At 40.7% G+C, this 14,107-nt stretch overlaps 2 protein-coding genes across 2 annotated transcripts in view; one reads left to right on the forward strand and one right to left on the reverse strand.

Moving 5' to 3' along the window:
* LOC116700230 (neuronal migration protein doublecortin) overlaps positions 1-759 on the reverse strand; it is a 26,630-nt gene extending 25,871 nt beyond the window's left edge. Inside the window, exon 1 of the mRNA XM_032533237.1 lies at positions 563-759. The gene's annotated coding sequence lies outside the window, so the exon portion shown is untranslated. The remainder of the gene's footprint in view (positions 1-562) is intronic.
* Positions 760-10,442: 9,683 nt separating this feature from the next.
* The window catches only part of LOC116700899 (transmembrane protein 47), a 6,101-nt gene continuing 2,436 nt past the window's right edge, over positions 10,443-14,107 (forward strand). The window contains exons 1-2 of the mRNA XM_032534345.1: positions 10,443-10,789; positions 13,602-13,742. Coding sequence (XP_032390236.1) covers positions 10,573-10,789; positions 13,602-13,742 — 358 coding nt within the window. The 5' untranslated portion in view covers positions 10,443-10,572. The remainder of the gene's footprint in view (positions 10,790-13,601; positions 13,743-14,107) is intronic.

Below are 14,107 nucleotides of genomic sequence, written 5' to 3' on the forward strand. Positions count from 1 at the left end.
CCAAAAAAAAAGCTGAGCATTAGGCAGCACTGCAGCAACATTGTGTGATAGCACTGATATTTGTGGCTGTTTCTGGGCTCCTGGCTGAGCCACCCACACACAGAAACACACACACACACAACCCCGGTGACTACACACTCCTAAAAAACCAGCAACCACATAATGACTCTCCAGTCATCTTTATCCAGAGCTGATCTACATACAGTCATCTGTCCAGAAACACCACGAAGCGCACAGCTAGTTTTAAATCACAGTCGCAAAAGGAAGAAAAAAAGTTTCCTGATGCCACTCTTCTCATTTATGATGGATGACTGTGGCCACATGGAAGACAGCAGCGGCAGAAAATGCAAGTTTTTTTTTCTTTAGGAAAAAAGGCGTTTGGGTGTGCGCACACCTACTCCCAATCCACCTGCTCAAATCTGAAAGCCTAAAACGTATTTATTCCACATACAAATACCTGCAATGTCATCTGCAGCTTGCCCACTCCAAACAAGAAGAATGCCAATTTAATTTCTCTTTTAATCAGTAAAGTATGTGGATAATTACACCCACTGAGACTCACCTGCGTCGCTGCTTGCGAAGAGAAGGGAGTGTGTGTGTGGGGGGGAGTGTGCGTGGACGTGGGAGTCGATGCTGCAGGATAGCGGCACGCCGTCTCTCCCCTCGCCTTTGTCTGCTTCAGTCTGAGAGCCGAGCCGCTGCCTGCCTCACTGAAAGAGCCACTGGGTCCTAAAGCCAACGAGCACTGACTGGACCCGCCCACTGTGGAAATGCTTATAGGTACCAGTCAGAGTGGGCTGGGGTGGAGCTCACATCAGTCTCTATAAAAGTTACATAGACATGCGGTGCATTAAAGGAAGCTATTATTTAAAGTCATGGGTGAAAGATGAAAGAGCCTATTAGAGATCTCATGATATGTGGGTGTGAGGCACTTTCTCTTACAAAAAAAGTACTCGAAAGTACATTTTCTTCTCTTGAATTTCTCTCTACTTCTACCTGCTTTTATTCTCTTACCCCCCACACAGTTGTGGCTTTCTCTGTGTCTGTGCAATCAGCTGAGTCCCTTTGACACAAACCACAGTTTGATGCTCTAGGTCTGGTGGAGCTCTTTGTAGCTGGAAGATAAAAGCTTGAATGCCCTAGTGCTTGTGTTTGGCCTCCCTTTCTGGTACTATTTCATTATCAGGGAACTGTATACTTTGTGTTTTAACTTTGAAAATCTATAGCCATTCAACAATAAATCAAGATCAAGTTCCTATGTGTGACACATTGAGCCCGCTGTGCTTTCTTACTTTTGCTTTTGACAGAACACCTGCACTGTAGGCTGAAAATGTGCCACGCAGCTGCAAAATAGAAGCACATCAAAGTAAAGTTGTTGCATGTTACTTTTCAGGAAGTAATTTGACATGTTTGCACCTCATTATGATGGGGATAATGAAATATCTGATGATGGGAATGACAACCGATCCCCAAGGGCCAAGGGATCAAACGTTTGCAGATGATTTTACATCAACTTTGTTTGTAGATGCAGCAAAGTGACATGGGTACTCATTGGATAAGGCTGTCAGGTACATTTTAAATATATTACACAGAGAGAAAGTGTCAAACTTAGGAAACCAAAACACCTTGTCACTTAAATACCCACATTGGTCATTATTTGATATTAACTTACAAGCTTTGGGATGTAAACATTTCTCATCCTCATGGCTATGGCACAGATTGGAATATAAAGGCTTTGTGCTAGTTATTGTTGTGCGGTCTCGATTTCACTGACTGCTCTGTCGGGACAGTGGACAGGGCAGTGTCATGCATAGGGGAAAGGTGAGAAGTAGTGCTTCAGAGGTGTTACATGATACTCCACTGAGGCTAAAGTGTGGCGAGAAAAAACAAAAAACACAACATCCCCAAACAAATGAACTCTATTGTTATTATATCCCTTAGACAGTAATGACTGATGGGCCTGAAAACTGGGCCACAATACAAATGTATAAGGTTCCACAAAGTTTATTATTGGTCTAATGCTTGAACAACACTGACTTTAGGGCAAACATACAATGAAAGTGTGTTTTCCCCCACAAACCAATCCATCTTTGTAACACTGATAGGTTAAAGTATACAGTGTGGGTCCCAAATGATTAACAAAGATGATGGTAACATGCAAGTGAACACTGGTCCTAAATATGTAGTTATTACTTTGGTTCCATTTGTGCACAAAAGGATAGTTTATGTAGGCACCCGTTTCTAGAAAGATTGCTTCTTTATACCATTTCCAAGTGATTTTTCCAAGTGACTCAAATCAAATTATGTCATCATAATCTCCATTACATTTTGTGAATTAAGAGCTACAATCTAAATTATTTTAACTATTTTACTACTTTTTTTAACTCCCGGTGGATCTCCCCATGGATTGAAGTTAAAACCTGTTTTACATCAATGTAATCAGATTACATGTTCAGAATTAAATTTGAATTGTCTTGAAAACTTAAGGTAATGTTTGAAATCTTGCTTGATGGATTGATCACAATATAACAACAGAAAAACATGAAAGTGGCAACAAATTTAATTTAGGAAGTTTCTTTTCTATTGATGCTTGCACATGGAATTTCAAGTGTGGAAAGTGTGAGGACATTAAGAAGGGCTTGGCTAAAGGATAGCAAAGATTATTTATACTGTTGCAACCATGTTCATTAATTGCTCTGCTTTGATGCCAAAGACTTCCCTGAGTAGCCCACTGCTTTGAATGAGAAGACCAGTGGAGACCAGGTCTCTGTTTTATAAGAGCCAACAAAAGGAGTTGACTCTTTTCACAGCAGGCAACACTCTCTTTGTCATCTATTCCTCTCCCCTCAGGCAGAAAAGCTTCACTTTAAAACTCAGCTGTTGTCACATTCTGGAGCCTCTCCTTTGCATGTCACGCATAACTCTAATTCACTCTGATCATTGGCTGCTCCGCACCTCCCTCAGTGAGCTGCCCAAGGGCCGCTGTCCACTGCCTGCAGCCTGACAGAGGGGAGAGGGAAGAAAGTGTCAATGCAGGAGATAGGTTTCCAGGTTGTGGGGCATGGGAGGAGCAGATTTGGATATTTGGCTCTCTGTTGGGTGCTGTGTCACACTGCGTTTCATGCCAAAAGTGAACATGTACTCAGCGACTTTCCAAATCTGGTCACATAATCCCTTACTTGGGGAAATCATGAAATAAAAAAATGTGTTATTTGGTCACACAGTTTAAATGTTCCTTACCAAGAAGAGTAAATGTGACATCCCCAAATGTGATGTAAAGAGGAAGTGTTTCTCTTGTCTATTCACCAGTGTTTTTCCTGGAGAGAAATGTAAATACAAACCTATACCACAACAAGAAGTAACTGTAAACCTTTAAATGCCTATTCATCTTTTAATGAGGCATAATATAATAGATGTTACTTCTGGTGATTTAAAGACGTATTCCAATGAAGAAAAAGTTCTGAAGTGCTGAAATAAAATATGTTTAAGAAAATTACCTCCAAATGCTCAAATAACGCTCACATAAATATCAAATAAAGAGCCCCATGATAAAGGACAATGTGAAGTTATTTGAATTTGTTCTCTCAGATGTTAGGACTTGATTCATTCTGATGAATAGGCTGCATCACAGTTGTCCTTCCTGTTAGTAATGAATAGCTTTTAATGCCAATCCTTTAGATGAAGGTGCTGAATTTAACAACAGATTTATGGTCTGCAGCTTGTGTCATGGTTGGGACAGGTCAGCCAGAGATTCCGGTGCAACATGATAAATTATGTACTAGAAGTGAACAACATAGTGTACACCATCAATAAAACAATGTCTTTCAGTCTGGCGGCCATTTCCTGCAGTAGGGTAAACAGATACAATGGATGTCTTTTAATCATTTGCACAATTTTGCATACCTAATTTGTTCTTCAGAAAGATGAATGGACATAAACCCAGTTTCAGCGTACATAATAAAATGAGGTGTATGTGTGTCTGTCACGCAGCAAAGGACAAGCAGAGGACTGTGCTTGCCGTCAATATGACAAGGCTGAACGAGGTGGATGGTGGACTGCAGAATAAGCATAAGTGATTCACAGCTGGTGTCTGGGGGAAACACGAGAGAGGGGTGGAGAAGGCCGGCCGGCGAGTGGGGGGGGGGGGGGGGGGGGGGGGATGTTTGGTGGCGGTAGTGGGGGACGGTTGCAGCCATGACGACTGATGGAGGAAGAAGTAAACAGATGTCCACAAGCTGGCAGACAGGCCCGGAGTGGTCGGCCACTGAGAGACAGGTGGACATCCAGGAACACAGTGGGATTGCAGAGTGACTGTGAAGCCAAGCAGGGCTTTGCATCTAGAATGCAAACACTGGAGTCATAAATAAATCTGTCATGGTATAGTTTAGGGAACTTAACACAAATGAGGCCCATGTTTGACTATTCTGTATCCCAGTGGGTAGAATAGCACCACATTAAAGGTCTTTGTTTATTGTTATACTGACACACATTGTCACTCCATCTGGTGTCCACTACATGAAAGTATTGAGATGGTCTCACTTAAAATAAGTAAATTAAAAGCCAACTGATGAAGACTCACAAAATATAAGTGGCCAAATACAGCATCTTAACCATATTCATCAACCAAATTTCTGTATCTTCCAATTTGATTGCAAGTTATAATCCCAAAATGATGACACATTGACGATGATGCAGTGAGAATGCCTTCATCTCAGCGGTCCAAATTAATCTGTGGCTGTCTTTCTAATAACCCACCTCAGCATTTTGCAGAGTCACGCAGCAGCAGTCTTGACAATAGACTGGAAACCGGAAAGCCATCAGTTTAAATCCCCTGGCAGGCTGCTAAATCAGAGTGCAGGAAATGAAGGAGATGGGCTTTCGTCTCCCTCAACACTAACTGCCAACATGACCTTAAGCAAGGCACTCCAAACCCAGCTGCTCTGAGATGCACTTGTATGCCGGACTGACCTGTCAACATTTGAACAGGTTGAGGTTTCAAGGTGACTTTAAATAAACCCCATGTGCTGGGATGACTGTGATGTTCAGGAGACGATACATGTGCTGCCATGTGTCATTAGTGATGTGTTTTTAGGTTAAACAAAAAGGGACAGCGATGAGCTATGCAAGCAGTCCAGGGAAGACATACGGTTCAGTGTGTTTTTTGGCATGACTCTAAGTTGGCCTCAGGGAGGGAAAAAGCTACAGTATTGTTTAAAAAGTGAATCTGTGATGCATACCAATACCAGACAGAAAATGATCAAATAAAGTATTTAGGAGAATGCAATTCCTCAACACTATGACAGCAATGGTGCATTTTGTCGTAGTAGCCCTGTTGTTTGAAAGAAACAGCAGAAATGCCCTCCTGGATGCCCCTGTGGTAGATAAAACATGATAAAATGCCCTCTAGGTTACTGTACAGTGGAGAAAACGGGATGCAGTCCACTAATGGTGGCCTTAAATGGAGAAAACAGGATTTATAAATGAACTGTGAAAGTATAAATGCATGACTGACTGAAGGAATGAATTAATGAGAATAAATGGATTAACATTTCTAATCTGGGAGGGTTTTTACATGTAAACTTTTTTTAAACTATATTCTGCTCACACGGTCTGAACCCAGTATGACTCGGAATGGAGTGATGTTCTTGTTACAGTAAAGAAAGAGATGAGCAGGACAGACTTCTGTAGCAATGACAGCATCATTAAACAATTCATCGGTTACCATGGAAGCTTATTCATCGTCGGAAAAACCTTGAGAGGCTTACTCTGAGCCTAATCAGCTGCAGGCACTCCGGGAAGACTGTGATGAGCAATAGAGGATGGCGTCATGTGATGAGCAGTTTGTGAAGAAGCTTTTTTCAAAATATAGTCTTCATCATCATCCTAAATTATGCTGAATCACAGGTGTGTGTCATCATCATGTGTGTTTACTTTTTTAAATGCTCTGCATTTTTTAATTTCCTCCATCACCTCATTCTCCTTACCTCATTGTTACTTTATTTGCTCTTTATAATAGAGAATATGTATTAACCCGCGACGTGAGTCTTTACAGTGTATTGGCATGTTGGAGTCTGAATAATATCACCTGAGTACTTAAAACATGGTAGATAAAACCGAAACAGAAGGTTTGTAGGTGGGTGGCTCAGTGGATAAATCAGAATGAGGGAGAGAGGATCCAAAAAAGTAACACATGACCTGGATTCCATTTATGCTCCTTTAAATCACCATGTGGGGAGTCACCATTGTGCCGTCTCAAGTAGCTTTGTCTGCTCGGCAGATTTTCTAATGAGGGGCTTTTGGAGGAGGATGACAGAGCGCTCTGCCTGTTCTGTCGGGGAGGAGGGGCATTAAAAGGAAATGAGCAGTGCTCTGTCCATGGATACGCCTAATACTAGATTCCCCCTACTTAGATGCCCTGCTGGCAGCTTGGCAGCACCATTAGGACCGAGAGGGGTGGCATTAGTCTGAAACTCTCATTGTGTCAGACACACTGAAAACCTCTAATCTAGGCACCAAATGAGAGGGGTAGAATGAATTAAGTGCAGTTCAGAGTGCACACATCAGTTTTGTTTGTACTTTGCACTAGGTAACTTTATTTGGAGACCAAATGCTTAGAATATTTGCTTGTATTAAATAGCTTTAAGTAATAATATATTGTGTGTCATATAAATCAGTTACTGGATTAACTTTTGACTGCTGTATACACCACACATGCTTTTAAGTTCTCTCTTGTGCACAGAAATTGAGGGTTTTTACAGCAGCAATAACTGTTTATTTGTAATTTACATTGTTTCTTTCCTAAATTAGAAGAGAAAATTGAGTTAAAAATGTCAAAGGGCGCACTCAGGGTAAATAAATCACATATTCAACCAAAATAAAAATTGTATCACATACAGTGAACTGGTTGCCTCTCATCATCATGTTATTATTATGAGACAGATGCATGACAGTTGGTCAATAAATCAATCAAGAAGATCAGACAAGCATATCTTAGAAGAGATGGGGTTTTGTCTCTACGTATCTCAATAATGCTTCTATAATACTGAGAAATGTTATTGGATTTGGTAAATTGAAGGTTTTACCTGCTCCACTCTGAAAAATGCATTGTCTGAGAAATGTGGGTTTTATGAAATCAAGGAGGATTAGGAACTGTCTGCATCCACGTCAAAACGGTTACAGTTATAAGCTTATGTTAGGCTCTCGGCCGGAAACTAAGGATATTATATATATCTTCTCCTGTTTTTCTCTCCATCATGTAGGTAGTTCACATGGATTGTGTTGAAAAAAGCCACAGAATCATTTTATGAGCATCATCGAAGATTACAGAAAGAAGACATGGATTGTCGACATCCATGAGATTATTCACATTTGCTGAACTTTGCTCATGTTATTACAGTAATAGGATAAATAATCAAAGCCATTTGCTCGTTCTGGAGTTTATCTAGCTGCTTCTGAAAAGTTTCTGTTTTTACTCCAAAAACACCAAAATTTAAAGTCCTGTTTAAGAGTTCATGACCTGCAGTTATCTTATTCACCAGGAGATGGAAATATTTCACAAAACACATAAACTGAACGAGGATAAGACCACATTGTTGTGAAATCTAGTCTAACTTTACACTTTTCATTTTAATTTTCGGAATGTATAAGGTATTTATAAATTCTGTGGCTGTTCGGAAGAGATATTAAAATCAGAATTATGTTTGAGCATGGATCAAAGGGTTATTTCCCAAAAAAGGTAAAAATGTAAGTGAGCTTGGCCCACACACTGGCTGTGTGAAGCCAAAACAGGATTAAAAGAAAAGACCAGCAAGCTGATAGACAGCTCTATTCTTATTGTGTCACAACAATTTTTTTTAGCAAGCACTGGATTTTTCATGTCTTTTGTGGTCAATATGTTACTGTTGTTACTGCCTCTGCACATAAAGTGTAATCTGCTGCTAAAAATTATACAAACAGGGGTAGTAAGAAGTATCAATAGCAGAAATAATGTGGGCGTTCGCATGCAAAATGTCACATGACTGCCATCTGCTGGACATTTACCACGTTACAACTTTCACTCCAACCCTCAGTTTTAGACAATGACACTAAAGGGATAGTTCAGATTTGTTTGGACATATACTTACTCTTTGTCGAGACGGGATATTGTCTATTCATCAGTACCACTACCAGTGAGTTATTAATTAGCACAGTTTGTATGCCTTTCACAGTAATCCCAGACAGCATTAATGTGTACATTTAGGTATAGGAAATTACAGTTATCCTTGAGTAGCAGGTGTACGCTAAAGTCTGTGGAATAGTATCAATAGATGGTGCTCATGCCACAGAAAAGCCTGTCTCATGGAAACTACTAGCCAAATGAGAAGTTACCTTTTAATGGCAAGTGGAATTATTATCTCAACTACATTTGTATAATAAGTGTTGATATGTAGGCCTGTGTATAATATTTTGGTTGCAATTTCCTTCTGAGGGTACACACACGGTCAACAACTGATTATTATCATACTGATTATTACATATTCATTTAGGTTTTTTTAATGTTCTTATCCGGCTGTGATATGTGTGTGTGTGTGTGTGTGTGTGTGTGTGTGTGTATACAACTTCGTTGAATTTTATACAACCAGCACGTTCTCTTTATAGACTGCTTTTAACGTGACTGAAAAGATGCTGCTGCAAAAAAAGGAGCAGGAGGAGTCTGATGGAGGTATACTGAGGTAAGGACTGTCTCTCACAGAACAACTAATATAATTTATATGAATTGAAAGTGTGTATAATATGTCTTTTTCTTAGATGTTTTTCTAGTCTTCTAAGGTTGGGACATTCTGCCATTATCTTCTCATCGTAACACTGAAACATGGCCAATATATAACATGTTATTTTTGTATGCAAATAAATACACTCCTAACAATAATTAGGAATGGCTTATTGGTTTTGCCTTTTTGTTGCTCTTGTTTGTTTGTTTCGACGTTTAAAGCCAAAGGTGAGAAACTGGCTTCAACAAAAAATAACAATAATAATTTTTGTGTGTTATTCTGGATCTTTCATTTTTGGAAGACAAATAAAAGCACACAGGTTAACATTAGCTGCCAATGTGATAATGAAGAATATAGATTAACCGCAAAACAGCAATAATGATGATGGGCTTGACTGGGCTTCTGAAATTCTAATATTGTTGCTATGAAAAGTCAAGACTGGTTCTTGAAAACAGCCTTAAGGAAGTATTAGTAGATAGTCATAATTTGTGTGTATATATATATGTATATTCTTGTATGGACACACCTTCTCATTCAAGGCGTTTTACTTATGTTGATGACAATTTCCATTGCAGATTATCACTGAAGGCATCACAACTATGAATGAACACATATGGAATTATGTACTTAACAAAAAAGTGTGAAATAACTGAAAACATGTCATATATTCTACTTTCTTCAAAGTAGCCATCCTTCGCTCCGATTACTGCTTTGTACACTCTTGGCATTCTCTTGATGAGCTTCAAGAGGTAGTCACCTGAAATGGTTTCCCAACAGTCTTGAAGGAGTTCCCAGAGATGCTCAGCACTTGTTTGCCCTTTTGCCTTCACTCTGCGGTCCAGCTCTCTCCGAACCATCTCAATTGGGTTCAGGTCCGGTGACTGTGGAAGCGCAGCACTCCATCACTCTCCTTCTTGGTCAAATAGCCCTTACGCAGCCTGGAGGTGTGTTTGGGGTCATTATCCTGTTGAAAAATAAATGATGGTCCAACTAAACGCAAACCGGATGGGATGGCATGTCACTGCAGGATGCTGTGGTAGCATTCACATTCAAAGTTTCAAAGTTTCAGATTCAAACATTCAAAGTTTTTGTAATTTTCCGGACTGTCTGACCTTCTTAAAGTAACGATGACCACTTGTTTCTCTTTACTTAGCTGATTGGTTCTTGCCATAACAAAAATCCTAACAGTTGTCCAATAGGGCTGTCGGCTGTGTATCAACCTGACTTCTGGACAACACAACAGATGGTCCCAACTCCATTAATAAGGCAATACATTCCACTAATTAACCCTGAAAAGGCCCACCTGTGAAGTGAAAACCATTTCAGGTGACTGCCTCATGGAGCTCATTGAGAGAACACCAAGGGTTTGCAGCACTATCAAAAAAGCAAAGGGGGGCTACTTTGAAGAGACTAGAATATATATGATATATTTTCAGTTATTTCACACTTTTTTGTTAAGTACATAATTCAACATGTGTTCATTCATAGTTTTGATGCCTTCAGTGATAATCTACAATGTAAATAGTCAAGAAAATAAAGGGAACACATTGAATGAGAAGGTGTGTCCAAACCTTTGGCCTGTATGTACATCTAAAATAATTTTAGATTTGACTCATCGCCTGGCCAGCTGAAGTGCAATTATTTTGAAAAACCGATCCAACCGGATGTCTCCTGTTAAACTTTTCCAGCTGGACACACACACACACACACACACACACACAAAGCGGCAGTAAAGGCTATGGTGGGAGAAGACGCACGCGGACCTCCGGCGAGTTCATTTCCACTGTGATTGACCTGCAGCGGTGTATCTGGTTGGGAGAAGATGTCTGTGAACGAGATGTATGTGTTCCGGCCCTTCAAGCTGATCGCTCTGCTGTGCGTCTTCCTGGCGCTGTGTCTGGACGTGGTGGCTCTGCTGAGCCCAGCTTGGGTCACTGCGGAGCATTTCTCCCTGTCTCTGTGGGAGTCCTGCTCCCAGTCCGAGGCACGGCATCAGACAGAGGAGGCTCAGTGGAGCTGCTTCTCCACCCTCACATCTGGTAGGAATTGGTGTTTGTTTTTTCACCTTTTGGTTCAATTTGGTTGTTTATCATACAGTATCTGTCCTTGGAGTTTGTTACCAGACATTGTGAGAGAAAAAAAAGCTTTCATCTCAAGGTTGTAGTAAATTAAGTAGCCTACTTTTTTTAGTGAGAACTCAGGATTTGCTATTTAGGCTAGATGGTATGCGTAATGCACTGGTAATTATGCCATGGATGGTTACTCTGGGTGTTTTTAAACTAGCTTTTTATCAGTGGTCATTTTCAGGGTCTGTTATTTAGGCTATAAAAAGGCTGCACATCCTATGTTTGACAAAAACAAAGATGAATGTACGAACAGCCTGGCAGCTCTGGCCCCCGTCTCCCAGGAAGAGTCTGTTTAAGTTGGATTGTTGTTCTCTGTTCAGGAGCTCAGGAATTCAGGGTTTCTTGCGCTGCTGATACATTTCCTCTGTTCATACCGGAGCAGTGACGTGTGTCAAAGTCATTGTGATCCCCCGCCATCAAGATTTGACTAATCCATGAGCAATTAATTGGAAAAGTAACATGTGGATTGTTCGACCATGAATGTGTTTTCAGTCTTGTTTTTAATGGTAAACTAGTTCACAAAGGACTGGTGAATCAGTGTTACATTTAAATGTTGATTCTTTATGAGTGGCATTGATGCTTTGACATTATGTCTAGGTCATCTCAATGTCCATGTATGGTATACGAAATCAGAAAACAGTAAACTGAACACGTGCAAACATAGTCTCTTCGGCACACAAAGAGTTAACCCACTCCAACCGAGAAGGCTTTGAAGAGACACATTCTGCATCTTCCACATTGTCCACCTTACCAGGCCTGGACCCACCAGGTTGCCTTTTGTCAAGCGTTGTCCCCACATGAGAGGAGTGTTTATGCCTCCAACCCCCTTCCTTTCCCCATCAGGGGAGGAAATACTCATTAAATGTACCAGATTTTGCTACATTTGGCTGGTGGCTGGTACAGTAGGTTGGCTTGTTAATAACTGGAGCTTTGTCTCCATTAAACACACAGTAGCTGACTGTTAAATTAGTAATAAAAAGAGTAAAAGGCTAAAAGCAAACCATATAAAATCACATGTAGTCTTGAACTAATTAGTTGCCAAAAGTTAGTCAGATATTTTGGATTTTAGCTGTTCATTAATATTAAAAGGCCCTAGTGACCACCATCACAGACACACACATGCACAGCTACAAAGAGGGAAACACAGCTTTGGGGTGAGTGACCGCTCTCTGATATTGTGGAATGTGTTGGGGTGAATAGGAGGCGGGTTTGTTGCTTTGAGAGGCTGCAGACCTCATTAAAGCAACACTGGGGGGGGGGGGGGGGGGGGGGGGGGGGTATAGGGGCAATTCACCAAAAGGCAAAGCTGATTTATTATGTACACATTCTCACACCTATCCCAAGCTTCTTGAATATCAACCTTTGGAGTGAAGGGCAGCCACCATTCAATGCAGAATAAATACAATGCAGATCAAAACAGGATTATAAATTACAGCGTCGAGCATTGTGATGTGAGTGCACTAATTTTTTTTATAACCACATAACGGACCAAAGATGTTAGACAAAAAATATTTCCTAAAGACTGAATCAAGTCATGTTGAGATGTGTCATTGGGGGAAAAAGTTAATTTTTACCCTCCAAAGACAATTAAATCAGGATTTGTGTTCATCAAATGCAAATACCCCTTTTCAGTCGAGTCTCCTGGGGTTTGGCCTTCTTCTGACAGTGACAGGTGAGACATCAAAGAGGGAACACACAATGCAGGCAGGAAATGTAAAAATGAATAATGCATTTCTGGTTACAGACTCTGTATCTTTGCTTTACTGAATAGAGAGTTAAGCTCATGTCAGAAAAGCTTTAAAAATGTGCCGGTTTAACAACCCAGTGTTGTGTAGCTCTTTTCAGGGAAGTATCTTTTGACGCAGAGGAAGTCATGAGTTTAACATTTCCACCAGGAGCGACTGGAGTTAGTTTGGAATAAACGGAATAAGTGTGCTGTTAAAAGGCCACCACGGCTGAACCGACATGGAAAAGACCGGCAGCCACAAGCAGAAACTCCACAGTAAGGATTAATTAGCCCCAAACATGTCACCACAATAGGCAAAAAGAAATCTTTCCAATAGGGCTGGGTGATATGGAGAAAATCAAACATCACAATATTTTTGACCAAATACCTCGATATTGATACCTCAACGATATTGTGGCGTTGACACTTGGTGCTTTCACGAAATATTTACACAATGAGATTTTTGATAAATAATCAACAGTATTGTGGATATCATGACCATGTAGGTAAAGGCAAATAATAGAACAGTCACAACAGTCAAATGACATCACTTTACTGTAATGCAGCCTTTAAAACCAGGAAAAGACAACGCTTATGCCATATTACGATATCCAAAATCTAAGACAATATCCAGTCTCATATCATGATATCGATATAATATCAAGATATTGCCCGGATCTACTTTCTAACATTAATTTCATGTAAAAATCAGCAAAATATGATAAACCTTGATGGAGATGGATGAGCATTGGGCAATGTTCTCAAAAAAAATACATATAAACAGGTAGAAAGATAAAATCAGAAAATGTCAGTTATTGGAGAGCTTGTGTGAATGCGAGGATAAATGCAAGGTCTGAGTCTGTTCTGCTTCACTCACTTCACTCTGTGGGATTAGCTCTTGTTTTGTGTCTGTCAACACAGCGGTTCAATTCAACAGTGATGTCCTGTGAATCGTGCTTTTGTCGCTGTACTCAAACCTTCGTGTGTCTCGTCCTGCAGACTGGCAGATTGCCACCCTGGTGCTGCTGGTTGCCGGCGCCGTGGCGACGCTCTTGGCCTTTCTCGTGGCCCTGATTTCCCTCTGCCGGGGGACACAGAGACGGCACTACCGCACCGTGGCTGTGCTCCTCTTCACTGCAGGTATGCCTTTCTCTTCCTTTCTATTACTTTCCCACCAAAAGTTCTTAAATCATTTGCACTCACTTTCTGCCCTTTATAAATGTTCATCCAACGTTCCAACACATCATGCACATTTGGAAACAAAGAAGATGGCACATATGTACGTTCACAACGACCGCAACAATTTCCATTTAGACAGGTTTTTTTGTTCCAGTGCTAAAGGGCAAATAGAAGGGTGCAGAAGGAAAGAAGCAGCTGAATGAGGCGTACCGGTTGAGATCATTCTTTCTGTGGTGTGGAGTCTGGGGAACTGCCGGATCATGAGCCAAGAAAAAAGCAACCGCAGAATTTGCAGACTTACCAACCAAGTGAAGTCACTAAGGGAG

This window comes from Etheostoma spectabile, chromosome 13, assembly GCF_008692095.1.
Source record: "Etheostoma spectabile isolate EspeVRDwgs_2016 chromosome 13, UIUC_Espe_1.0, whole genome shotgun sequence".
NCBI classification, from domain to species: Eukaryota; Metazoa; Chordata; class Actinopteri; order Perciformes; family Percidae; genus Etheostoma; species Etheostoma spectabile.